This window comes from Bubalus bubalis, chromosome 17 (genome assembly GCF_019923935.1).
Source record: "Bubalus bubalis isolate 160015118507 breed Murrah chromosome 17, NDDB_SH_1, whole genome shotgun sequence".
NCBI classification, from domain to species: Eukaryota; Metazoa; Chordata; class Mammalia; order Artiodactyla; family Bovidae; genus Bubalus; species Bubalus bubalis.
In genome coordinates, this window is record NC_059173.1 from 9,334,502 (window position 1) to 9,359,394 (window position 24,893).

General features: G+C 45.2%; 1 protein-coding gene across 12 annotated transcripts in view; it reads right to left on the minus strand.

Moving 5' to 3' along the window:
* Positions 1–510: 510 nt before the first annotated feature.
* GIT2 (GIT ArfGAP 2) overlaps positions 511–24,893 on the minus strand; it is a 42,471-nt gene continuing 18,088 nt past the window's right edge. For 3 of the 12 annotated variants that reach the window (XM_025267481.3, XM_006052928.4, XM_006052927.4), the window contains 11 exons: positions 24,308–24,380; positions 23,961–24,058; positions 22,830–22,941; positions 19,282–19,424; positions 17,189–17,338; positions 13,272–13,520; positions 11,560–11,649; positions 7,349–7,431; positions 6,560–6,748; positions 4,217–4,280; positions 511–3,721 (listed from right to left, as the gene is read on the minus strand). In XM_025267481.3, the coding sequence (XP_025123266.1) occupies positions 3,509–3,721; positions 4,217–4,280; positions 6,560–6,748; positions 7,349–7,431; positions 11,560–11,649; positions 13,272–13,520; positions 17,189–17,338; positions 19,282–19,424; positions 22,830–22,941; positions 23,961–24,058; positions 24,308–24,380 (1,464 nt within the window). In that variant the 3' untranslated portion in view covers positions 511–3,508. Of the gene's footprint in view, positions 3,722–4,216; positions 4,281–6,559; positions 6,749–7,348; positions 7,432–11,559; positions 11,650–13,271; positions 13,521–14,075; positions 14,855–17,188; positions 17,339–19,281; positions 19,425–22,829; positions 22,942–23,960; positions 24,059–24,307; positions 24,381–24,893 lie in introns of those variants that run through there. The other 9 variants (XM_025267483.3, XM_025267482.3, XM_025267480.3 and 6 more) reach the window with 8 other exon arrangements.

Consider the following 24,893-nt stretch of genomic DNA (forward strand, 5'->3'; position numbering starts at 1 on the left):
CGCGTCACCCTCAGATGGCGCCCGACCTGTCCCTGTGGTGAGGCCAGTGGCCTCTGTGTAGCCCCATGGCTGGCAAAGCACTGCCCATGGTGCTTGGGAGCCAGTGGACAGTCCTTTCAGTTGGTTATTTCATAGACGCTGCGGGGGTCCTGGCACCTAGGGCTCAAGGGTAAGACACAATTTCTTGGCAAAAGAATGCGCCCCGGTTACTCACTCAGGAGAGGTGATGGCACCCATGCTTGGCTGGCTTTCGCTGAATTTTAAAAACTTAATGTGAGGAGTAAAGGCCTCACTATCAGATACCTGGAAGTGACCCCATGATGCAGGACCTCTTGTAAGAAAGCTGTCTGCTGAGCACAGAGGACAAGGCCATCGACAGAGCTCCCAGGGTGGAGGCACCTGCAGTACTGCCTCCCACAGAAGGTGGGTTTCCATGGGGACAACTTCCTCAGAACGTTGACCGAGTATCTGGAAACATCAGCTAATTGATGGCAGACACAGTACCCCAAGGACACTTACATAGCCTGTTTATTGCATAACTAGCAGGCACAAATTCCAAAACGATTTTACAATGCTTACAGGGTTGAACAATAATTACAGGGATACGAATGTACAACGAACAGGAAAAATAAGTACAGAATCATGGGTGACATGGATAGAAGACACTGGGATAAAAGGCATTTCATTTTTCCTATGCAGCATTTTCTTTTGGAAAATCAAGGTGACCTTCAACCAGGACAAGGAAAGAAGGAAGACCCTCTGCGTGGGGAGCTCAGGGCGGCTGCGGGGGACAGACCCAAGCTGGGCTCGCTCGGGTTCTGCAGCTGAAATCGCTGGGGGAGTCAGAGGACAGCTCCTGAGTTGTGTGTTTCCAGTTCCCATCCGTGAAATGCTGTGTTTAGTCTTTGGGTCCGAGTCGTTGTTCTTTGGCAAATAAGAACTATTTGTGTTCCGAGGCAGAGGAGGACTTCAGCGGGAGATGCTCAGGTGGAGCTGCCTCCCCGTCGCTTTCCTACCTGCGTCCTCCCAGCTCCTTAGGGCATCTGAGGGGGCGGGGATTTGAGAATCAAGGGGAAGAGGATGACATAACAGAGCTCAGACGTCAGTGTAAGGCCCAAGAACCCATGTGCAAAAGGTGGTGAACGGCTGCTGAGACGAGGTGAGAACGTCCACAGGCCCCATGGGTCTCTGACCCTGGCCTCGAGGAAACACGCAGCAGGCTGGAGGAGAAGGGTCCCCCTCAGCCCTCCTGTCGCTGGGTGTCACTCCACCTGGGAGCGTCCCTTCCCAAGTGCTGGCACTGTGGGTCAGCAGGGCGAACTCCTGCGGTGTGCTCACGGCTGGGCATGCTTTGCTGGCCCCCATGTTCCTTGACTTTTACTCCAGGGGCATGAAATGACATCCCCCACTCCAGGTCCTGAGTGTGCCCGTGAAGACGCTGCTTCACCCACTGCAGCAACTCATCATCCAGAAGGCTGTCCTCCCAACAGAGGCGGCCAAGGGCACCGACCCGAGGCTGCACCGGGCCTTGCCCGAGGAGCCCGTGTCAGCCGGAAAGAAGAGCAGGTGCTCGCCAGGAAGAGGAGGGACAGCCCGTCCGTGCAGCGTGCAGAGATGGTTCTCAGACGGTGCCTGAAGTGGAGGTAGAAGACCTCCTTCGAGAAGACGCCCCTCAGCATCTGACAAGAGCGTGGCACTTAGGTTTGTGCAGACAAATCTTGGAGACGTGGACCCTTTCTCCGCGCTACTCAGCAGAGCAAAAGCCGGCGAAAGCACCCAGCACAGTGACTTAGTAACCAAACACCATCACCGTACTCCTTCTGACAGCATTCAGTCAGGCTACAAAGGTGTTTGTGATTCAAACAGTTCTGTGAAAATACAGGCTTACTGAGCATGTTTTGGGGCAACTGTGATGATTTTGACTTTTCCATGTGTGTGAACAAGCGCTACGGGACAGAAGAGATGGTGAAACAAGGACCGACAGCAACTTTAACACAGGGTGCGGCAGCCCCGCAAAAGGTGATAAGGCTCAGAGGCTAAACCTGGGGAGGCCAGGGAAGCCAGGCCTCGTGATCCACAGCAGAGCTGGGAGCCAGCAGCCTCCAGGCCGCAGCATGCCCACACGCATGCTGTGAACACGTTTAGACAAGTCACCGATGATTACAGATGGAGAGATGGCACAGAAACATCTGATGTCTTCTGACAAGTCAAAAGCTTCGGCAACTCCAGGCCCGTTTTATTTACACGGCAGCCTGAGTGGAGCTGGGCAGCTGCTGTCCCCACTGACATGCCGTGGGCTCCTCGCTGTCCCTCCCTGGCACCTGGCTCGCTTCATTCATTGTCACTACTGCCTGGCCCCGCTGGTTGAGGTCAGGGTCTGAGCCACGCCCACACAAAACAGTGGCCACGAGCAGGAAGGAATACACTTTTAGCTTCCAGAACGACCCAGCTTTTCTTAGAAGGCAACCTCAGGGCATCCCAGACCTTACACCTGCAGGCTTTTGTAGCCTTGGGATAGCGCACGGTCACCTAGAGCGCTCCGCAGGGAATTCCTGAAATGTGATGTCTGATGCTGAAGTACCAGCGAGGAGGCGCCAGAGGAGAAGCGAATCCCAGTGACTGTACGCATCTTACCTTACCTGAAGTCCTTAAAGGTGGTGAGACGTGCGGGGCTGGTCGTGTGAGAATGCTTTAAGCGGCTAAAGGAGTGAGGAGAGTAGACCATTTCTCTCGTCACAGTTTGCGGCAGTGCTATCTGAATGGGGTGGGACGAAATTAGATATGGCTCGTGGAACTGGGGGTCCTCAGCCTGTGCGTGACAACGTGGCCAAGGCACACAGGACATGGAGGGCGAGTGCTTATCGCTATGGAGACTTCGGGGTGACAGTAAAACAGAAACGGACAGAAGACAAGACAGAAAAATTAGCTGAGAGAACACCGAGTGTGGCAGGACGGGTAAACGGAGCACTTCATTGTTCCCTCCCGAGAGAGACTGCTACGCTAGTTTCAGAAAGCGGCAAAGTCCTTTCTCTACACGCCTGCTTGGAGATACCCCAAACTTAAAGAGGTTCTGCAGTAGGGCCTGGAAAACTTGCTTATTGCACAATGCTTGACAGGGATCAGACAACTCTCCAGAGAATGTTTCACTAAGAACCTCACTTATAGTTTTAGCCACAGGCAAGGAGTCTGAAGGGATGGAGAAGGTCTAACAAACTTTAAACAACGAAGCTCTGCTTTCGGGTGTCTATGATCGTTAACTTGACGGTCACGGACAGCACAACAGAACGTCAGAAGGTAAACTGGCAGACAGGCACAAAATAAGGCAAGTGGGTTAAATTAATAGTTGAAAATTTGTTAGAAAACATGCAAAAATAATACTGAGTTTTCTTTTTAAAAAGTTTTAAACTTTCATTAAATGTTTTTGTCTGCAAAAATCGCAAGAGTTCCATGTCTAAAGTGGAAACCGGACTTGGAAAAGCCTAGAAAACAGAAGGGCCAGCCCTGCCGTTCAGTTGTTGTTCTCTTTGGTGGTGATGGTGACCAGCTGCTTGGCGGCCTTGGCGATGTCGTAGGCACACTGGATGACCTGCTGCGTGACCAGCTGGATGTCCGTGGGTGGGCCCGGGTCCCCCGGGAGGGTCTTCTTGCATTCTGACTGCAGTCGGTAGGCACTGGACGTCAGTAGGCGGAGGGAGGTCCTCACCATGTCGGACTTGGGTTTCTAAACAGAAAAACAGGCGTTCGCCATGGACTGCAGGGCGGACACCTCCGAGAACAGGGACAAGCATTCCTTGGAAGACAACTCAAACTATTCCGCAGTTTTCTCCTGCATGTTTTTACTGGGGATGTATGAAAGACCACAAGTTTGGCAACCCGCAATGTAGGGGATTCTGGGGGCTCTGACTCAAAGTTCAGAGTGCACGCAGTATATTTAGCAGTATGCATTTACTACTGCTATTCTGAAGCAGTATTTGAAAAATTATTTACACAGGTGAAATATTCCAGATAAAATTTTTTTTCTATTAATGCTTTGCCTTGCAGCATTTGGCTCATACATTCTTGTATTATTAAACCCAAACTGATAGCTCTATATGGCTGTTTGCATATTTAAAACTCTCTGTGCTACCAAAAAAGATGAATATAATGTAAAGGTCATCAGAAATTTCTTGGAGCTCATTGAAAAGGATCCAAACCAAGTTAGCAGGGAGTGACTTACTTTGGGGAATAACGCTGCCATTTCTGTAACAGCTACATGTATCCTCTCTGAGCACGGAATATAACTGCAAGAATATTGAAAAGGTTATTCAAAGACAGCAAAAATAATTCAGAGACAGAGAACACTCCCGTAATAAAGGGGCTGAGGCCACAGCCAGCCTGCTGTGGATCCCACACCAACACAAGGCACTTGGGGATAAAGCCGGGGCCCCCACCCTTCAAAGTTGATTCCATTATATAAAACCAGCCTCCAGGTATGAATGCAGGCGATGTACATAACAGCCTGGTGGAGCCACAGAACACTGAGATCACAACATACACTGAATGGATTTGTACATTTAAAAAAAAAACAAAACTTCCCAGATTGTACCAAGCACCATATTGCGATCTTTGAAGCCAGAAAACAGCCCCAGGACACATATTTATATTCTTGACAACCATCAAAGAAAGAAACATAACGTCAGCATGTTTTTTTGGTCATTTGCAATACGAGCGGGGCACTTCCGAGCTGGGTGAGATGGGAAGTGAAGCGTGTTGCTCGGCAGTGGGAGAGCGCCAGGGGAGGGGTTTACCATGTTATCGAGCGACCCTAACAGACCATACGTGGGAAGGTGGGAAATGTTTTGCTTCATGTAATGAGGGAATAAAGGGGCCTGCTGTCCAGGCCGCGGTGCTGAGCAGAGGTACTGCACATCTATAGCGTGTGAGGCAGGAGGGGCATGTGATGAACAGGATGTCCCAGGGAAGGAGAGATGAACAGTTATATGATTGTCATGGAAGGAGGCTGAGAAATCGTGTAGGTTCCTCTTTTTCTCTGAGGCTCCTCCAGCCATCCACCCATGAAGACTAATTCCGCTCCGGTAATAAACACTGCCCGCTCCCCTCCTGGTGAGGGGGAAATGACGCCACTGGGAGAAGTCTGAGCTGTACAGCAAAACGAAAAGGGTGGAAAATGGGGAGGTGAACGTGACACTGCCAGGGACACGGAGACTGCAAGAGACACCGGCCCATCTTTCTGTGGAAGGGAGCACGGAGGAAAAAGGAGGGCAGTGCTGTGCTCCTCGAACAACTTCTGTTTGTGCAAAGGCATGAAGAGAACTTCTTCACGAAAGCACTAAACTTTGCTGTCGGTTAGTCGCTGAGTTGCCTCTGACTCTCTTGCGACCCTATGGACTGTAAGCCCGCCAGGCTCCTCCGTCCATGGGATTCGCCAGGCAAGAACACTGGAGTGGGCTGCCATTTCCTCCTCCAGGGGATCTTCCCGACCCAGGGATCGAACTCACATCTGGATTCTTTACCACTGGGCGACCTGGGAAGGCCCAATTTTGCTGACCTACTGAAAAAAATGAGGTTTTCCTGGATTTTGATCAAATTCTGCTGCTTTCACAAATTCAGTGGGATGATGTTAAACGTGTCTAGAGCAGACCAGCCGCCACCTGAAACTAGGGTCAACTCTCAACTGCTAATAACCCACCCGAGAGGAGAGGGGCGGGTGATAACAGGGGCCGGGCCCTTCTCTGCAGCTGCAAAGAACTCTGAGGGATGCTGTTCTGCCCAGACTGAGCAGGTTTTTCTTTGAGGAGCAGAGAATGATTTGGGTGATGATTAGACCCACTTTTATTTGTAAACCACTTGCTTCCTAGACGTGCACATGCACACGTGAGGGAGTCGGGTAAGAAATTAGGTTCATTTCAGGAAATCTATGGCACACACTCCTCCCCAGCTAGGCAGAGCGGCCGGGAGAATCTGTTGCCAGTTTTGAGGCAGCTTCTTTCACCTCGAGAACTAGGAATGTCACCACCCCAAAGATGCTGTAATTCTATCTCTAGATGCAGTTTTATTTGGAGCATTTCGTGAGAAGATGAAAGATTAAAAATACCATATAAAACAGGTGAGATGAATGGAGAGAGTAGCATGGAAGCATATACACTACCATATGTAAAACAGATAGCCAGTGGAAATTTGCTGTAGGACTCAGGGAACTCAAACGGGGGCTCTGTGACCCCCTAGAGGGGTGGTAAAGAGTGGGAGGTGGGAGGAAGGTTCAAGAAGGAGGAGACATATACATCTAAGGCTAATTCATGTTGATGTGTGGCAGAAAGGAAACTGATATTGTAAAGCAATTATCCTTAAATTAAAAATAAATTTTTTAAAAAGGAAAAAAAGTACCGTAGAAAACAAACAAACAAAAAACCCCCAAATTTACATATTTGTTTTTAAGTGTCTTAAGTAAACCTGAAATTTCCGACCTTCTGATGTCAGCATGTTAAAACCCAGTCCCGTCTGTAACCAGAGCAGCAGCATCTCTCCCAGAGCGCCAGGCGGGATTCTCAAGCCCCCTTACCTGTCATGTTTATTTTCTTGGGCTGCCCTTAGGAGCTCCTGTATGTTTTTGGTGATCTGCTCTGTCTTCCGGATGACGTCTTCGGTGCTGGGGAGGATGGGGCTGGGGGCCGCATGGGGCTCTGCCGTGTCTGGGCCTGAGCTGTCACTCTGCCACACCGAGCTCCTCTGCCTTCCTTTCCTGCTTGACCTGTGAGCGTTAAAGAAGTGGTTAAAAGTGACAGGTGCTGACGGGCGGCCTCTCTGCTTCTAGGAGCCGCGGCGTGTGCATCTGCTGGAGGCACGAGCGGGCTGCTACTGTGGTTTCCTTTATCCTGTCTGGCAGGAGACTCGGGGTAAGGCTCGTTGATCAGCAGCAGCCACTGCTCACGGGGAGGTGGCTTCATTCTACCACGAGGCTGAATGGGATGGCCCCCACAGGAAGGCTAATGATGGGGAAAGGGAGGGAGCAAACAGAATGGGGAGCGTGTGTGGTTATCAAGTCATTTGAGTCAAGGCAATTCTTGGGACAGAGATGCAGGGTATAACCTAACGTTGACTTGAAGTGAAGGACTGACTTTAAGCATAATACAGAGACTCAGAGAGGAGTCTAACCTGCTGGTAAAAGGAAAAAGGGCCCCTGGGGCAATCAGGTGAGATGAGAAAAGGTGTGAACTGTGAACTTATGTCTCAGTATCTGAGGACCTTAAGGGTCTGAGGACAGAGAAGCAGGTGGAGGTGGTAGAGGGCGTGACCAAGCTGTTAGGTGTCTGGTTAAAGAGCCCAGCCCCGAGCCCTCCTGCACAAGTACCCCATGTCATCCAGGTCCCTGTCGTTGGGAGTGTTGTCGTAGTCACTCTCAGGTGTGCTGTTCTGCTTCTCCAGCCGGGATGCCTACAAGAGGAAAGGTGATCCCGTTAGCTGAGAGCACCAGATACTTCCTGGGTGCCCTCCCAGGAATCCTTACCTGTCAGGCCACATGGCCTTCATGCCCTAGACTGCATCTGGGACAGGGGCCAATGCTCTATTAAAAATTTAGTAACAGGGAATTCCCTGGTGGTTCAGTGGTTAGGACTTGGTGTTTTCACTGCCCAGGGCCTGGGTTTGATCCCTGGTTGGGGAATTATGACCCCACAAGCTATGTTCAAGGCCAAAAAAAAAAAGTTTTAATTAAAAAAAAATGTTTAGTAACTGATGAACAGTGGATCCAGAAATGCTTTCTTTCCTACTCTACCCCATCTTCATCTTCACTCCCTAGCTGCTCTGCACCCAGATCCCTGATACAAATTAACAGAGACACGCAAGGCAACACTCACGTTTAGCTCTCTAAGAAGTATGGAGTTTAACCATAATATAAAGAGACCCATTGAAGAAGCAAACATGCCATATCATAGATTGGATTGTCAGTGCTGGGAGCTGCTTGCAGATTAGCTGGTCTAATACCAGATGGGAAAAGGAAGGACCAAAAGAGCCGGGGATCACCCCCAAGGCCAAAAAGTCAGCAGAAAACCTGGACCAAAACCTGGAGCCTCTGTCTCCTGCTGCCTGCGATGCCCCAGCTTGGGGTTCTGAGGTCCACCACTGCTCTCAATCTGGCTCTCCAAGAACCACCCTTAGAGATGGCTTCTGTGAGCCACAAGAGGAAGCCAGAAATCACTCATTCATTGCCACACGTTGTTTGTGGGCCAAAATGGATCAAGCCGGTGTGACAACTGGTTTCCAAACATTTTCATCAGTCTCCCCAAACATCTATCCCTTAAAACATAAAGATACAGTGTAAAATAAAAGGGATGCAGGAACCCTTGAACTGTTTTGAGCAAACGGCAGCACCACTAATTACAGGGCCTCCAGGTGGGGTGGGGGAGTACTACATTTAGAGGGGACCACATGCCTTTGAAGGGAACTGTGTTAGTTCTGGAGTATTTAATACAGAGGATTTCCTCTCAGTATTTATCCACAGTGCTTAAGAATTTCTTCATTTGAATAGAAATCAGTGGAAGCCGATTTAAAACCTAGGTTGATTACCAATTGCAAAAGACAAACATGAGCTATTTCTAGTTCTATACCCTGAATTTAATCCAAGTGAATCAAAACATGTGACTAAGGAATTTTATTGCAGTTGTAGTAAAAGATAGCTGCAAATTCAGAATTTCTTCATGTGTAAATTCAGAGCCCTGTTTTAAACACATGGAGTCCCTGTAGCTTCACTCATAAGAATGGTTCCCTTAGAGTAAGTCAGTTAAGAAAGCCTCCCTAAAGTTTAATTATTTGCTCCTTACTGATCATGCTGCTTGGCCTTCTGAAGGCCTATGTGGGCAGGCAGGCAGCCCCTATTCTGCTTCTCTAGAAGCAGAATACTATTAGGACTTGCTGCTTTCACTGCCCAGGGCCTGGGTTTGTTCCCTGGTTGGGGAATTATGACCTCACAAGCTATGGGTAAGGCCAAAAAAAGTTTTTTTAATTAAGAAAAAATTTTTAGTAACTGATAAACAGTGGGTCCAGAAATGGTTTATTTCCTTCTCTACCAGAATACGTGTTGCCTGCTAGCCTCTCTCTGATCTCTCCCAGGTAGAACGCTCTTTCTGTGTGTGCGCTGAGGTCTTTTGCATCTCCCTCAGATGCTCTATTTGGTTCCAGCCACTTAACGCAACACACTTGCGATGGGCTTCTACAGAGTCTGTGCTTTAACCACTTGAGTTCATCTGGCAAGTGATTGAAAGTGTTGGCTGGCAGCTGCACAGTCTGCAGAGCTAAGTTCTGTAAAAACTACAGCATTCAAGATCCCGCTGTTTCAATCTCCTACCAGCAAGCAGCGCTGCTTCACTTGCTGCCTCTTCATGAGCCAATCAGTGAGTTAGTGGCTACTGGCTGTCTGGATGGAAGACCAAAGCAGGCACTACATCCCAGGAAGGGAACAGTGAAACCAGGCTCTTCCAGAGATATTTCAAAAAAACAAGACAAAACAAAACCAAAAAACAAACAAACTCCTCTTACCTTTCACAGTGCATGTTTGAATAATCTTTAAATTTCTTTTCCTTTAGTTTTTATATATACATACACACAAAGATGAGTGTGTGCTTCCGTGTGTGTACACATATATAGAGCATAAAATAGAATGTGAAACACTTGCATTTAAATAAGTATTCTGAGAAATTTGTCCAGAGTAGTTCCAGTGAAAAAGCTAGAAAACAGAATTAAACCCAGAAAAATCCCATCTATTTACAATGGATCTTTTTGCCTTCCTTGATGTAAATTTGACAATTACAAATCAAATGTATCACCCATGATCAAAAGTACCAAGTTTCACTGAAGCATGTTACAAGAGTAATGACTCATCTATCTGATTAAAGTACTCAGGAAATGCTTCTTGAATACAGATAACAATGTACAGCAATAACCACCCAGGAAATCAGTTACTTACATTAAATCCTTCATTGTTGTCAACAAAAGCATATTTCGGGCTTTCAAATTAATCAGTGTTAATTTTAAGGAAATTACTGTCAACATGCAGAACTCAGGTCTATTAGTTAAAAGTGCTGCTCTCTTAAAGCTGTTAATAGAAAAGTTACCTTATAGTTGGTGCTGGTTCAGTTTATTTAAGAGAGTGGTAGCTTTCTCTGAATACAGATGTGCCAATAAAAACCTAAACCCATGATGCAGCTGTCAGGAGCAACTGGGATCACCAGTGTAAATGACGTGTATAAATCACTGTCTCAGCAAGCAGTCCTGGCAATAATTCTCAAAACTACCAAAAATTAAAAAAAAAAAAAAAAAAACTTTCACAGTGGACAAAAAGGTTTATCTGACTCTTAGCAACATTTCAAGAAAAATATCATTTCTATTTAGCTGCCCCGGGATGGAACCTGGGTCTCCTACATTGCAGGTAGAGTCTTTACCACTCAGCCACCAGGAAAGTCCTTAAGTGAAATACTCTAGTAAAAACAGTGCAGTTCAACCTCAGAACTGCTCAGAAGATAGCAGCATACACACGTCAAGAGGTTTCTTTTCAATAGATTACCTCAAACGTGCAGAAAAGAGCCCCTGAAGGGCCACAATGAGCTACTAGGCACTGGGAAATCCCTCCTCAGTGGGAAAGAAGACTCTCCATAATTCCAGCCAAACGCGGAGGGAATAGACAAAGGCCTGTGCAAATCCCCCCTGGTCTGTAAAGGTGGTCCCTCATCCACAGCCTCCCTCCCTTCTCTCACTTTAGGGACACCATCCTTCCAGTAAAAGGCGCGAGAGCCAGGACCTGAACACAGGTTTTCAAACCCTGTGCTCTTCCATGACTTTCCCAGCTTGCTGTCATGTACTCTTCATGCATCAAGGCATTTTTTAAACTGACAGGGCCTTTGGGAGCAGGGGTGTCACCTAACTTCCTAGGACTCTTTAATTGACTTTCTGAAAGGAAGGGTGTGGATGAGGTGCTTAATAAATACTTGCTGCCTGGCTACTCTAAAGGGAGCTTACCTGAATCACGTGCTGTTACTGGGAATGTAAATTATACACTGGCAAGTTGGACTTGACCAACTAAGAGTGAACAGCTTTGTACTAACAGCTACCTACACCTCCAATCCGGATGTGGAATGCAGGGACTGCAAAACCTGGGTCTGTCAAGTCAGGTGCTGACATAACACGTCAAGACGTTGGAAAAAAAAAAAAAAAAGAAACACGGTGTCTCAGCGTTTCTGTTAGTCCTAATAACACTCTCAACAAAATTGGACAGATTTGCCATATTATGTTTAACCAGCAGCCAGCTAATTTTCTGATAGTTTAAAAAGACAGAACATTCAGAATCAACGTTACAGGGCGAACTGTGGACTGTGTTAAATGTCATGTGAGACTGAGCGATGTGGAGTGAGCTAGAGGGAGGCCCTCTCCCACAGACATGAGTGCGGGTGTGCGTGCGAGGCCTCATGCAGGACAGAAGGTGGTTAGTGGAGGAGGGAGGGCCAGGAGAAGCACCAAGCGCCCAGGAGCAAGGCCCCTCCTCCAGAGAGCAGACCATTCAGTGTACTTAACCCTTCGGGTGCTCTCGTCCCTCGACCAGGACAGTGTTGAGGGGAAGGAAGGCAGAGACGAAGAGGAGGTCACAAACGCACTCCTCCCAATCTGGAAGGGGAAAAAGAGACACACTCGGGAAAACACAAAACAAGCATGAAACCCCGCCACCCACCCTGGCTTCACCTGGGTTCCCAGTTAAAAGACTCCTAAGGAGCAACTCACTACATGGGATCAGTGCTGCAACGCCCACGCTAGCCAACGACAGATCCCCAGAGATGTTTAATCCCTCAGTGAAATAAATGCCTCTCGGAAATTACTTGGATCTGTAAGGCTACTTTTCCATGAGGTAAAAGACAGTACCTAGCATAATCTGTCAATTGTGCCAATGGTTTCTTTTTTTTTTTAATAGTCTTAAACAAGTATTTGTTTTTTAATCAGGACAGATGATATGAAATGAAAATCTATACAAATGATTTAAAGTTGGTTTATGTATATCAGATACAGTACAGATATAGAACTTTTAAAATAATAAGACATTTTTACATTTTAAATGTTTTTAAAATCAAAAAGTGCACTGTGAAAATGAACAAAGTGGCTTTTCCTAAATTTTGTTCTCAGTTATACAAAAATAAGATTCTTAACTTAGTTCAATGGCATTCCCATTACACCAAATGTGTTGAATCAATTGTTTTAGAATGTTTAGCCCAAACCACTTTAAAAGCTGAAGCAGCAGATTCCCAATTACAATATAACAACACTGTAATTTTATCACACTAAACCTTGACAAAATTGAATAGGGTATAATTTCCCAGGCCATATTCTTTACTATTGACTCTGAGAACTTTTTTGGAAATTCCTATAAAAGTGGACTGAAGAGCAACTGACATTCAAAAAGATAAGTATTACTCTCTGAAAAAATAAAATCACGTAGATTCAAAATGCAGACAACATTTTGTCAAAACATAGGTTTTTAAAATAAATTAATCCAAAAGATATATAATTTGAAAACCTCACAACACAATACTTATTCCATGGGAAAAGCAAGAGTGTTAGCAGCCTGTTACAGAATACCATCTTTGGAACATAAAGCAGGTCAAGTCGATATAGGAGTTTTTACATCTCGTTCTCATGAAATGAAAAAGCAACACTTTCTCCCCACAAGGGAGGAGGAGGAGGCAGCAGCTAAGCCGGCACACTGACCACAGGTACAGGGCTGCCGAGGCCCACAGGCCTCCGACCAGGCCTGCACCCCCAGGCCACAGATGCCACCCGCTCCACTCGGAAGAGTGGAGAAGGCACTCTGAATTCCAAGGGCTCTGGTGCATAAGCAGGCATGTGCCCGCCTACCTGGAAGAAGATGGTACTTTCTTCCAGTGGTAACCTTTATAAATTTTTGGTTTTGGATATGGGGAAGGAAGTTCATAACCAAAAAAGTTCCAACAGTGGCCGCCCAGGAAATATACTATGGATATGAGGCAGAAAAAGGGGGAGAGGGGGCTGAGCAAGAGCCAGAATCCCCAGAGCTGCTGGGACACCTTCGGCCACGGGCCCTGAGTGCTTGTGGGAACACCACAAGCACCTGTCAACATGTTAATACAGCAAACACAAGGACGGTTCTCGTAGCCCAGTTTGGCAAAGCGGAGATTGGGGATCTGCAAGCTGAGAAGAGGGAAGGCAGGGGTCAGGCTGGACAGAGAGTAAAGAGCGGAAGCGCTGGTGGTGTTACTTACGTGCGCTGGGAAAGGCTGGAGTCTCGTCCTGCTCTCTTCGGGGTGGTTCACTTCTCCCATTGGGAGATAGGGTTTCTGACCCGATCCCGTCTCGTACATGGACATGGGCCTACTGCCCCGGGCAGATGGACGTCGCTTTAAGGAAGAGTGGTTGGAAGTGTCTGTGTACTCAGAACCAGTTTGCACCTGATATATATTGGTTGTGGCCTGTTTCCTGAGGTTCGAATTTTCACTCTGGAGTGTTTGAAGCTGAAAGACATGTTTGGCAGTGGGACTGTGTTTTTCTATAGCAAGCAGAAAAAGCAAACACCAAGTAAAAGCATACGACTACCAGCTTTAACAATAACAACAGTAACAGCTTGCTGAGCTGAAAGTCAAAGGCAACCACAAACACAAACTCTTTCTTCTAGAATGAGTGAAATGCAATCAACTCACTTAATCACTTAAGCAAATGAAATCATTTCTGACTGTGGAAAAGTTGCAGTTTGGACTTTTTAAAAGCAAAATATCTCAAGGCTTAAAGACTGGTCATGGTGGCCCTGGAAAATGTCTGCAGGCAGGCTGTTTCTAAGGCTGTTTCAAGCAAGAGCTTGAGATCATTACGACATCACTTAGGTAACCTGCTTTTCAGATGAGCCCTGAGCAATTTAGAAATGCCAAAAATGTCAGCAGACACCATGGAAGCAGCACAAAGATAACTTAGAGTTGCTTTGCAAAGCAAGAAAGACAGTGAAATCCAGTTTACGGAAAAAAAAAAAAAAAAATCAGATGAGCTATTGCTGCCCAAGAAGCCAACAGGAAAAATTAAGATCAACAAGTTTTTATTATATAATATATTCTTTGAAATTCCAAACAACTATTTTTTTTTTCCTTAAAGAGAGGGAACCAGATCATGGTAAGTTTGCTCTATAAACATATCACGAAGAGAACCGGAGGCCTACTGAGCTATCAACACCTTCGTCTGAACGCTGCACTGGCGCGCGCCGCCCTCTGGTGATCAGTCATCTTCCAGCCAGGGCCGGAAGACCTGGCCTCGCTCTCCTTTGGCTCTGTCGCCCAGAACTGTGACCGTGGTGGTGTCAGCTTTAAACACGCTAAGCTGCCTGGCACCACCCCGTTTTAGTTAGAGGCTGGCACCTGGAGGCCCTGAATGCTCTTCCCATTGCTCACATGCAGGCTGCTTCATGGTGCTGGATGAATTAGAGTTACAGGGATCGGCAAGGAATTGGGTTCCTCTTTAGCCATCTGGCATGTTAGACACAAGTAACTGAGTCCAGGCTGTACAACGTCCTTCCCCTCTGGTGCTCCTCCATCCTCCAGGGCATTTTATAAGCTGGGTGTGGTATGAGTTCAGCTGTCTACTCCTTGAGAGAGAGCAAAAATCTGACCAAATTCCCCACCGGGGCCAAGGCTTAAGTCCACAAGCAACTGTGTCTGCACCAGAAGATCATTACTTTTTTCCAATAGCCAACCCATTCAGTGTTAGGAGTTACTTTCAATTTCTATTTTAGAAAGCACCGCTCTGTGACAAATACACCAATAGTGGCTGCTCCTCTTCATTAGTTAGCATCTTTTCCAAGCAACTGTTAAATGTGAAAGATCAGACACAAATCATGCGACTTTGTTGACTACTATATTAAAAAACTTTACCTGACTTTGAAATAAAATCAACGTTTCTTCACTGAATAAACGAGTTCCATATACTTTATATCAGTAGTGCCAAAATGCCTGTGAAAGTCTGACTTACTGTCTTTGCCACAGAAATACCCTTGTTTTCTATTTTCTCGAAGCATGACCCCTGAGAAATGAGAGGATGCTTCTACACCTATGCTTCAGGCCATAACTTGTATCTGCAACTCCCTTTCCAAGGATGGCTGCAAAGTAATAAGCATCTACTGAAAAGTCCTACATTCCAGGAGACAGACAGGCATAACGTGCCTGTCAAAACTCCTTACTAGGGAACCCATGTTCTCAAGTGAAATAAATGGTCGAGGGCCAAAAAGTGAGGAATATAACTGACACACGGCCCTCAGTGAAGGACGGGGGGATCTGGTCATGTGCTTATCTATGTGGAAACCTCCTAGAGGATTTTAGACAAGGTCTTGAAATCTGAAACTTTATCTTCACACTTTTCACTCTAGAACATCCAGTCTGGATCTCACCTGAATGTGCGAGATCTCAGCTGGTCTCAACTTTAAAAAGTTTTAGTACTCTGAATTTAGCGAGATGTCCTTGGATAAACCTGAATGATGCTTATCTTAATAAGAACCAGGCTATACTTTTTCTGTTTGGAAGGAGTACAACAGGAAATGAAAAGTTACAGATAACAGTTTCAGAAATCAAGAGCATTTTCTAAGAATCAAGGAGATAATCCACGAATGATGACAAATAATTCCACTCAACATTTCTTAAAGAAGCTCGAGACATTTGCTTTCAGAGATTCGAAGTTATCTCTGGTGATTTCTACAAATACTAAAAGGAGCATAACAGAATAAAAATGGTAATGCTTAGCAGACTGATTTGCAGTGGCAAAGTCAGCTTGTTTCAGAAAAAGTCACCCTAAATCCATGTTTTAGTTCAACTAATGAGACAAACTATAACTCACTAAACAAAAGAAATTTCAGAGAAGAGAGAAGTGCAAGCCCTGTACATTATGGCAAAAGGGCACTTGGTCTGTCTTGTTCATGGCTGCACACCAGCCTTCGACAGGGCCAGGGTGGCAGAGAACAAATGTCTGATTAAAATCTGATTGATCTTCAGGTATTCTTATCCCCTTCTATTACAGGTATTGAAGCCATCTATGTCAAAATGTCTCCAAAAAATGATCTAGACTCAAAGAGAGTCCTGGACCAAGCCCCAGGTGAGGATGCACTGCTGTGCCCTTTCCTGACGAGCAGAGGCACAAGGGCCCCTTAGTTCTTCAGCCTTCCCTCAGGAAGCACCGCTGAAAAGGGCCTAGCCACAAACAAGGTGCGCCGTGTCCTCCGGTGGTGGTAACGATTCTGAAGCATTACTCTTCAAGTGACAATAGGAAGATGCAGATACATACTTTGTTTTGTTTCTGGTTAAGGGAAGCGTGTGTGTATCTCGTTTTGTAGAGCACTGAATGGTGGGAACAGTGCCGACAAAGTCTAGGGCAGAATTTAGAATTTTTCTACTTCCTCTTCTTAGCATTCTTATAAAGAATGACATACATAATCCTCTCTTAAACATATTCTTTGCTCCGTTAGCCACACGCTTTTTAGAGATCAATATATTCATGTATTTCTGACTCTCTCAAAAGGTGGCAAACAAGCAAATGGGATTGTCTCTCACCAGCATACAGTTCTCACTTGTACACATGAAAGGCTTTCTTATACTGAGTATCTATTCTGTGACTCCGAGGACATCATAAATTAGTGGTAGGAACTGGCGAACAGTGCAGTGGGACTGTGCGACTAGGCTGCCAGGCCGGGGGTGGGTAACAATAAACAAGAGTGAACAGGGACAGCAGCCCGTGTGTGGCATGGGGTGGGCTCTGAAATGCTGGTGAACACACACCCTGTTCCGGGCTTTTGTCTGCTCTGTCTCATGGTGTGATTAGAATAAGCAATAAACAGTAAGAATCACATCCATGGAGCTGTGTCTAGCTTCCCAGGAAACACAGGATCCTTCCAAGGGTCTCTACAACTGATATGAACACTTACTTAATAGGTTATGATGTTCTCCTACCTGGGAAACTTAAACTGGATTTATATCTAATCAAAGCTACTTCATTGAAAATATCCATAATACATACTGCTTCCAAAGAGACAGCTTGGCCCAAAGATTTTCAGGTCTGTTTTTCTTCCCTCTGATCACAAGCATCATGCCTGGGATTCTTCCTTATATACTATGGGGTTAAAGAGCAACCATCCTGGCATTTATTGACATGTTACCTTTTTCTGCATAATTCTCAGCTCGTCACTCAAGTTGTTATTCACCTTCATTAGCTGTTGTATCTTGGCCTCAGAAGCCACTAGAGCGTTTTTGACCTCCAAAAATTCCTGCACAGTGACTGGTCCATCTGATAAATCTGAATCTAGGCTCTAAAAATAAATTGGGGAAAACGTTCACAATCTGAGACGATGATAACATTCAAGACTAACAGCTCAAGAATTTCAAATTCTGACTGTGCCAGCTGGATCGCAAAGTTAATCAAACCAAATCAAGGCTTCTGAGAGGAATACAAAAATAAAACAGAAAGGTAGGGCTCCTACAATAGATGAAAAATTTTCAAGTCAGTATTTTCTGGCAATCAGACAGTGGGGCCACAAATCTACTCTAACATTGACTCTGTACACCTGTCTCATCTGCCTTTCTCTTGTTCGTTTATTTTTCTTTTTTGATTCATTATTTCCCTCATTCTGACAGATTTTTACTAAGCACCAGGCAGTGTTCTAGGGGCTTAGGTTACATAAGAAAAGAAAATAGAAAAAGTTTCCTGCTTCCATGGTGTTTACATCCCAACTGAGTGAGAGAGGGAAAAAAAAATAATAACTACATAGTATAGGGGAATGTGATAAGTGCTATGGAGGAGGAGTGAGGGGCTGGGGAGCTGAAAGACGGGTGGGGGTGGGTGCATTTTAACTAGACAGCTGGGTGGGGGGAAATGAGCAACAGCCTGCAGGAGGGGAGGTCACTAGTCTGGTGGCCATCTGGAGGACAGCGTTCCAGCCTGCGGTAGGACTCAGCTAGAGGGCGTGGGTGTGCAAGGCCCAGAGGAGGGGGAGGCCGGCCAGTGCAGGGACCCTGTTGTGCAGGGTCCAGTCATGACCCGCCTTCATTCGACTGAACCCAGCACTTCTGGGGAGAAGGCTGACTCTTGCCGTCCCCTCCATGTTCCCTGCATCTGCCGGTGGCACCATTGACCCTCACAGCTGTGTAAGCTGGAAAACTCCGGACACAACTCGGGTAAATCTACCTTCCCACTTCCAATGTCTAACTTGTCACCAAGCCCTGCCTTTCCTGTCTTCCTGTTTGTCCATTCTCAAGTGTTTGCTGAGCCCCTGTGGGCCAGGTCTGGGATATTCAGCGGTAGGCGGGCCAGCCAGGCCCCTGCTGCCCTGGCCTTGGGCTCACCCTCTGTTACAGTGACTTTTTTTTTCCATCCAGACCCTCCCAGCTGAAGAGGCCCTGAGGTGAGCCTGTGTCAGCTCTTGTTTGGACCTTGTTGGCACCTCCCTGCCTGGGTTCCTTTCCTCTGCTCCTGACCCACCAGAACGGTCCTCCCCAAACAGAGGATCCAACAAGGTGGACATGGTCTTCCTGCCCTGCCTAAAAGCTTCCTGGGCTCTGCGCTGCCAGCCGAGGTCTCGGCTCTTCAGTCTGGGGTCACACTCCTGCACGGTGTGACCCCTGTCCTCTGCCACAGCTCAGATTCCCTCTCCTTTCAGGCCGCCTCTCCACGTGACCAGACGTCCCCCAGGTGCCCGTCTCACCTCCGCTCAGTCTGACCCCTCCCCGCCTCTCCACGTGCCCACGTCCTGGGCCTTCCAGCCTCCCCTGACACTCCCCGTCAGTGACAGGCTGTGTCTGTGAACCGCCTGCCCCCGCCCCTCTGCTCCTGTCTGCACTTATGACCCTCAAACCGCAGTTCCCTCTCCTTTTGGTGAGGACAGCCTCACAGAGGAAAGAGACCAGGCATCATTTAGGAGAGTATTATCCACAGAAGTTTGGGTAACTACCCAACAAAAGTAAACATTTGTTGAAAGAATAAAACCCACCCGTCCCTCCTCACAGGTTTTATAAAGTCAATACTGCAGCCAGGCTGTGAGTCAGCAACTGACTCAGGGGCGAGGGACCCCCTATTTTAAAACTATTTACCTTGTTGACCTTTGCTTGGGCCAAACTAGTAGAAAACCCAACTTTACCTCCAGAGCACTTTTCCCAGGCCTAGCCCTCAAATGCTTTACCAATCAGGCAAATTTTTAGGAGGAAAGATCTGAAAAAGAACATAAGCTCACTTTCTGTGTGCAATGCACCACCTTACCTTTTGCCTGTGGGCCTTGCTTGCAGTGGCTTCCGGATCCGTGTCTTCATCTGACGCCACACTGTCGTAGTCTGGCTGGTCATTGTCCTGACTCTCAACACTGTGCTGGTTACTAATTGTTTTCAGTATCAGTTCCACATTGTCTGTCAACAGAAGCAAATAACTTTACCTCAGGCTTGAAAAGAACTTCTTTTTTCCTAAAAGAAAAATGAGCCATTTAAAACACTGGAAGAAAAATGACAGAAATATCAAGGTTCTATTCACCCCAAAAAGGGATAACAGAGCACGTTATCAACTGGACAGAGTCTACGGAAAACTATAGAGAGAGAGTAAAGCAACCATCTGAGATGCCTGCCAAAATGGGCACGAATTAGATGGCTAGGAAAGAGCTGCTCATGTAAGGTGGCTGCTGCTGCCGCCGCTAAGTCACATCACTCGTGTCTGACTCTGTGCGACCTCAAAGACAGCAGCCCACCAATCCCCATCCCTGGGATTCTCCAGGCAAGAACACCGGAGTGGGTTGCCATTTCCTTCTCCAATGCATGAAAGTGAAAAGTGAAAGGGAAGTCGCTCAGTAGCGTCCGACTCTTTGCGACCCCATGGATTGCAGCCTACCAGGCTCCTCCGTCCATGGGAGTTTCCAGGCAAGAGTACTGGAGTGGGTTGCCAGTGCCTTCTCCACATGTAAGGTGGCAGGTTCCCAAATTTGTAATCATTCAAGGAAACAGTATAGCTCGAAATCATGAAAATAAAGCTGTAACTAAGGTACGATTAACTGCAATTCAGTTACAATTGTAACTTTTTTACAAGATAATGTCAAGTCAAAACAGAAAGAAAACTGCTAAAGTAAGCCTAAAAACTAGGAGATCATTGAATAGGCATGTTGGCCTTTCCTTAACTGAACGCCAGTGAGAAAGAGAGAGAAAGAAAATGACCCACTGGACACACCCATGCAGACCAAGAGCATATAATTACTGGGAAATAGCGATGGTTCTATCGGCTCTGACATATTATGAATGAAAGACTTCACAAATTATCCAAGTCTCTCAGCTCTCTTTCAGGCAACTCAAGCAAACCTCGAATTTCCAATACTGTTTATGAACATTTTGAAGGATAATATCTGGGTGATAAACTATGTTTACTCAAAGGGAATTTTAGTTTTCAAAATGAATATGTAAAATATACATACCATCAGATTACACAAGTAGTAAGGACTCAATATAGAAGGAAAGTTATGACCAACCTAGACAGCATATTGAAAAGCAAAGACATTACTTTGCTAACAAAGGTCCGTCTAGTCAAGGCTATGGTTTTTCCAGTGGTCATGTATGGATGAGAGAGTTGGACTGTGAAGAAAGCTGAGCGCTGAAGAATTGAGGCTTTTGAACTGTGGTATTGGAGAAGACTCTTGAGAGTCCCTTGGACTGCAAGGAGATCTAATCAGTCCATTCAAAAGGAGATCAGCCCCGGGTGTTCTTTGGAAGGAATGATGCTAAAGGTGAAACTCCAGAATTTTGGCCACCTCATGCGAAGAGTTGACTCATTGTAAAAGACTCTGATACTGGGAGGGATTGGGGGCAGGAGGAAAAGGGGACGACAGAGGATGAGATGGCTGGATGGCATCACCAACTCAATGGACGTGAGTTTGAGTGAACTCCAGGAGATGGTGATGGACAGGGAGGCCTGGCGTGCTGCGATTCATGGGGTTGCAAAGAGTCGGACATGACTGAGCGACTGAACTGAACTGAATGATAAGAGTAGTCATTCATAGCTATTGATACATGTCGTTCTATTTTCTGCCAGTCTTTTTCCCAAGCATATACAAATACATACAGATTTTACTATTTGTAGCAGTCATGGTCTATAAAGTTGGTGTGAAGAACAAATCAGCAAATACTGAACCACTGTTCTGAGTGGAAATACAGTTAGGTTCCTGCAAATGTTTGGTCACATTTTTGTCCACTGATAAATACATAACCTTGTTTCACATGCGTTTCTATTTAAAGACATCTTGAATATATATCATTGATCCATCAACATTGAACTCATGGTTAACAGCCCTGTAACTCAGGCCTGAACAAAGCTAATCTAACACATGTATTTTCTGTAAGGCATGTCACTGCCTTTGTGTGCTCAGGAATGCTATACAGCTCTTCAGCACTGTACGTGGGGACTACTTTAAACAGTGAAATTATCAAAAAATGTGAAAACTGTAGCACTAAATAAGTATTAAAAAGGCTACTTGCTTACAGAGTAAGAGCTGAAATAAAAGGAAGAGTGTGGCCTTGCTCAGTCTCACATGGGAACATGTGTTTTGGGTGACTCAAATTTTTTACCACACTGTACAGATCCACAAATTACCATCAAAGTGGTATAAGATTTTAAGGTAATAATTTTTAATTTATTTATCTTTTTGCTGCCCTATGCAACTTGCAGAATCTTAGTTCCCCAACCAAGGATTGAACCTGCACCCTTGGCAGTTAAAGCCCAGCGTTCTAACCACTGGGATGCCAGGGAATTCTCAAGGTAATAAATTTTAATGAATAGGTGAACTGGCAAATATGAGATCCGGGAGTAATGGGGATAAATGGCATCTTTATATTCATTTGTACATATGCATGTACATAAATGTTTTCCTTACAAAATTGGGATGATACTAAACCTTCTTCAAAAAATTAATTATTTTATATTACATCATTACATAGTCCCTGAAAAAAGTGTGCCCTATTCAAATATGAAACTAACCATTGCTCTGTTGTTTCCAGTGTAATATGTATCATGCATATAATATCTCTAATTCTCCTCAATTAACACCTAGAGATGGACCCACCAAGTCAAAGGAAGTTGTACATTTTAAGGCTTCAAATTTATGAGTGGACCCTTATCACTGCACCTTCACCAAAATTTAATCGAGTTTCTTAGAACTTGTTTATGTCTGGTTGAGTCAGTAAAATCAAGAAGGACAAACTGCTGTCAGTTAATGATACTATCTTTGGGGATAAGATGTTGACTGAAAAACTGAATTCTTATTGAATGTATTTTTCCGGTTCAAATTTTTTTAATTTTAAAATGAAAACAACAAAATGTACAAAACAACAAAAATACAGTATCAGGGCTGGGGAGGAAGTGTGTTCTCAAGCACCGAGACAGGACCCTGAGCTACTGAACAAGACTTGAAGGGCACCTTGGAAATATGTGCTAGGTGCTCTCTTCACAACTTTAAACACCAAAAATTCTCAGTGCAGATATCCTTTAACAAGATCTAAGTCATACCTGAATTAATTTCAGAATGCAACTTTATAAGGAAGGCAGGTGACTGAGGGGTAAAAACTCATATATAAGATAAATGTGAATCACAGTTAATAATGTTGAGATATTCAACCAGGACTGAGAGAGAGAAACTTGTCATCACAACATAGTACCAATAAAACTTAACAGGGCTTTACGCTGTGGTATCGATGACTGCTTTAATTATTTTTATAACTTTAACACGTGTGTGAAGTTCAGAAGGCCAAAGAAGCAAACATTTAGAGGTCTGAAACAGTTACCTTTTGAACTAGAGAGAGGGCTGCCTTGCTGTCTCCTCTTGGCGTCACTGAGAATGTCGATAACCAGAGTGGCAAACTCATGGGCGTTAAACCGAGCTAGTTTCTGTCTGCCCTGAGGGTGAGAAAATTATTGGAAATGTTCCCAGATATAAAAATACACACATGTTCACATAAAATTAGTCAGACTATTGTTAGAGTTCAGCAAAGGCCTTCCAGCATGCTCAAAGTACCATCAATCACAGCCATAACTGAATCAAACTTTGTTTCTGTGTATAGTTTAAAACCATTTACATAATAGAACGATGTAACATTTCTCACAAGGCATATTTCTTTTTGTGAACTGAAATGAAATGGTTCTACTTAATACTTTATCAATTCTGTTTTGAAATAGGCCTACTAGTTAAAAATCAACTTGAAGGGATAGATTTTTAAATTTCAAGACAGTTTAGATGCTGGGACTCCATCACTATATATAAACATTAATCAAAAAAAAATGAAAAGAACTTCATAATGTATTCAACTTCTCTCCTTTTGATGGATGCTTAGGCTTGGTTTCTGTGCTTTATCATTACATACAATGCTTCAATGGAAGTATGCATAAAGCTTTGTACTTTTATTTTATTAGGACATATTCCCAAATAAGGTATTTGGATCAAAGTTATTTGATATCCTGGGTGAAAGGATGCAGTTAATTTTGAGACCTCTGTAACCAGTTAACAAACTGCCTTTCTGCAGTCTGTAGCAATTTAAACTCTTATCTGTAGCATAAGAATGCCACATCCTTACCAGTGTGGAGTCTCCTTTATCATATACTTTATTAATTTGATGGATGAAACACTCATTAATGACTTCAGGTTGCTTTCTTTGATTACTAATGAGGTGAAATATTTCTTTAAAAGGTGTTTGAAAGCCATTTGTAATTCTTCTGTGAACTGTCTTATGTTCTTTCTCACTCATTAACTTCTGTTGCTTTTCTTATCAATTTGTGATGTGTGTGTTGGTACATAAAGGATATTACCATTTTAATCAGTCAAAAACATTTTAAATACCTGTCCTGGGAAAATAAAATACCACAATATCGGTCATTCCTCAAAGATCACCACTAGTGTGTTTTTGGACTCGGCCACTTGCCTGGTTCCGTGTCGATGAGTACTCGGGATTGACTGGAAGGAAGGGGACGACGGTTGTCTCGGTCACCAGGGTGCTGTGGTTCTGCGTGGCAAGCCAGACTAGCCAGAGGAAAGAGCCAGAGATAGAATCTCATCACCACGGGCGCTGCTGCTCCTCTGAGAGCCGCGGCTCCCACGTTACTAGGGAGACTTGGGGTAGCACACTCCGAAGCCAACATACACAAGAGTCAAAGTCGACACACGTGTTATCAGGACAGCAGGAGTTGGGCAAGGAGAAACACTGAGGCTGGCAGCTTGCTGCTGCCTATGGTAACAGAGCTTAGTAAACAGAGCCACATGTTAAGTCACCTGCATCAGTCTCTCGCCTGTCAACTTCATCGTACACATCCATGGCAAGTTCTTCAAACAAATGATTACTTAGCTGAAAGCAAAAACATATCAGGGACACAAGGGACAAGGATTAACACTAGGAGAATGAGTGAGGACTGTGACTTATTCACCCTTCTACCTCCAACGTCTTATCCTTACTTAGCAAATACCCACCGTTAAACAGACAATAGCATTTCCAAAATGGTACAGATCCTCTAAAAACACTTGCCACCTGCTGCAGCCTCCCTCCAGACATGCAGATAAGAGATGCACAAGGCAGCTAAAGTGCAAATCTCAAAGACAAGAGTCCATTCTCCACTCGTCGCATGACATCACCTTAAAGTCTCTTCTGCTCTTTCTGGAAAATGTTTGCCAGTGCTCCCCACCCCCATTGTAAGGGATCTTAAACCCTTGGTAGGATAAAGAAGTCAAAACATGCCATCTCAAGAGGATAAAACGTGCCCTGCAGGAAAATACCACCCAGACCTCTGGGTTAAGTCTCTGCTGTCTTCCTCAGTAGGTTGCTGCTGCTGCTAAGTCGCTTCAGTGTCCGACTCTGTGCGAC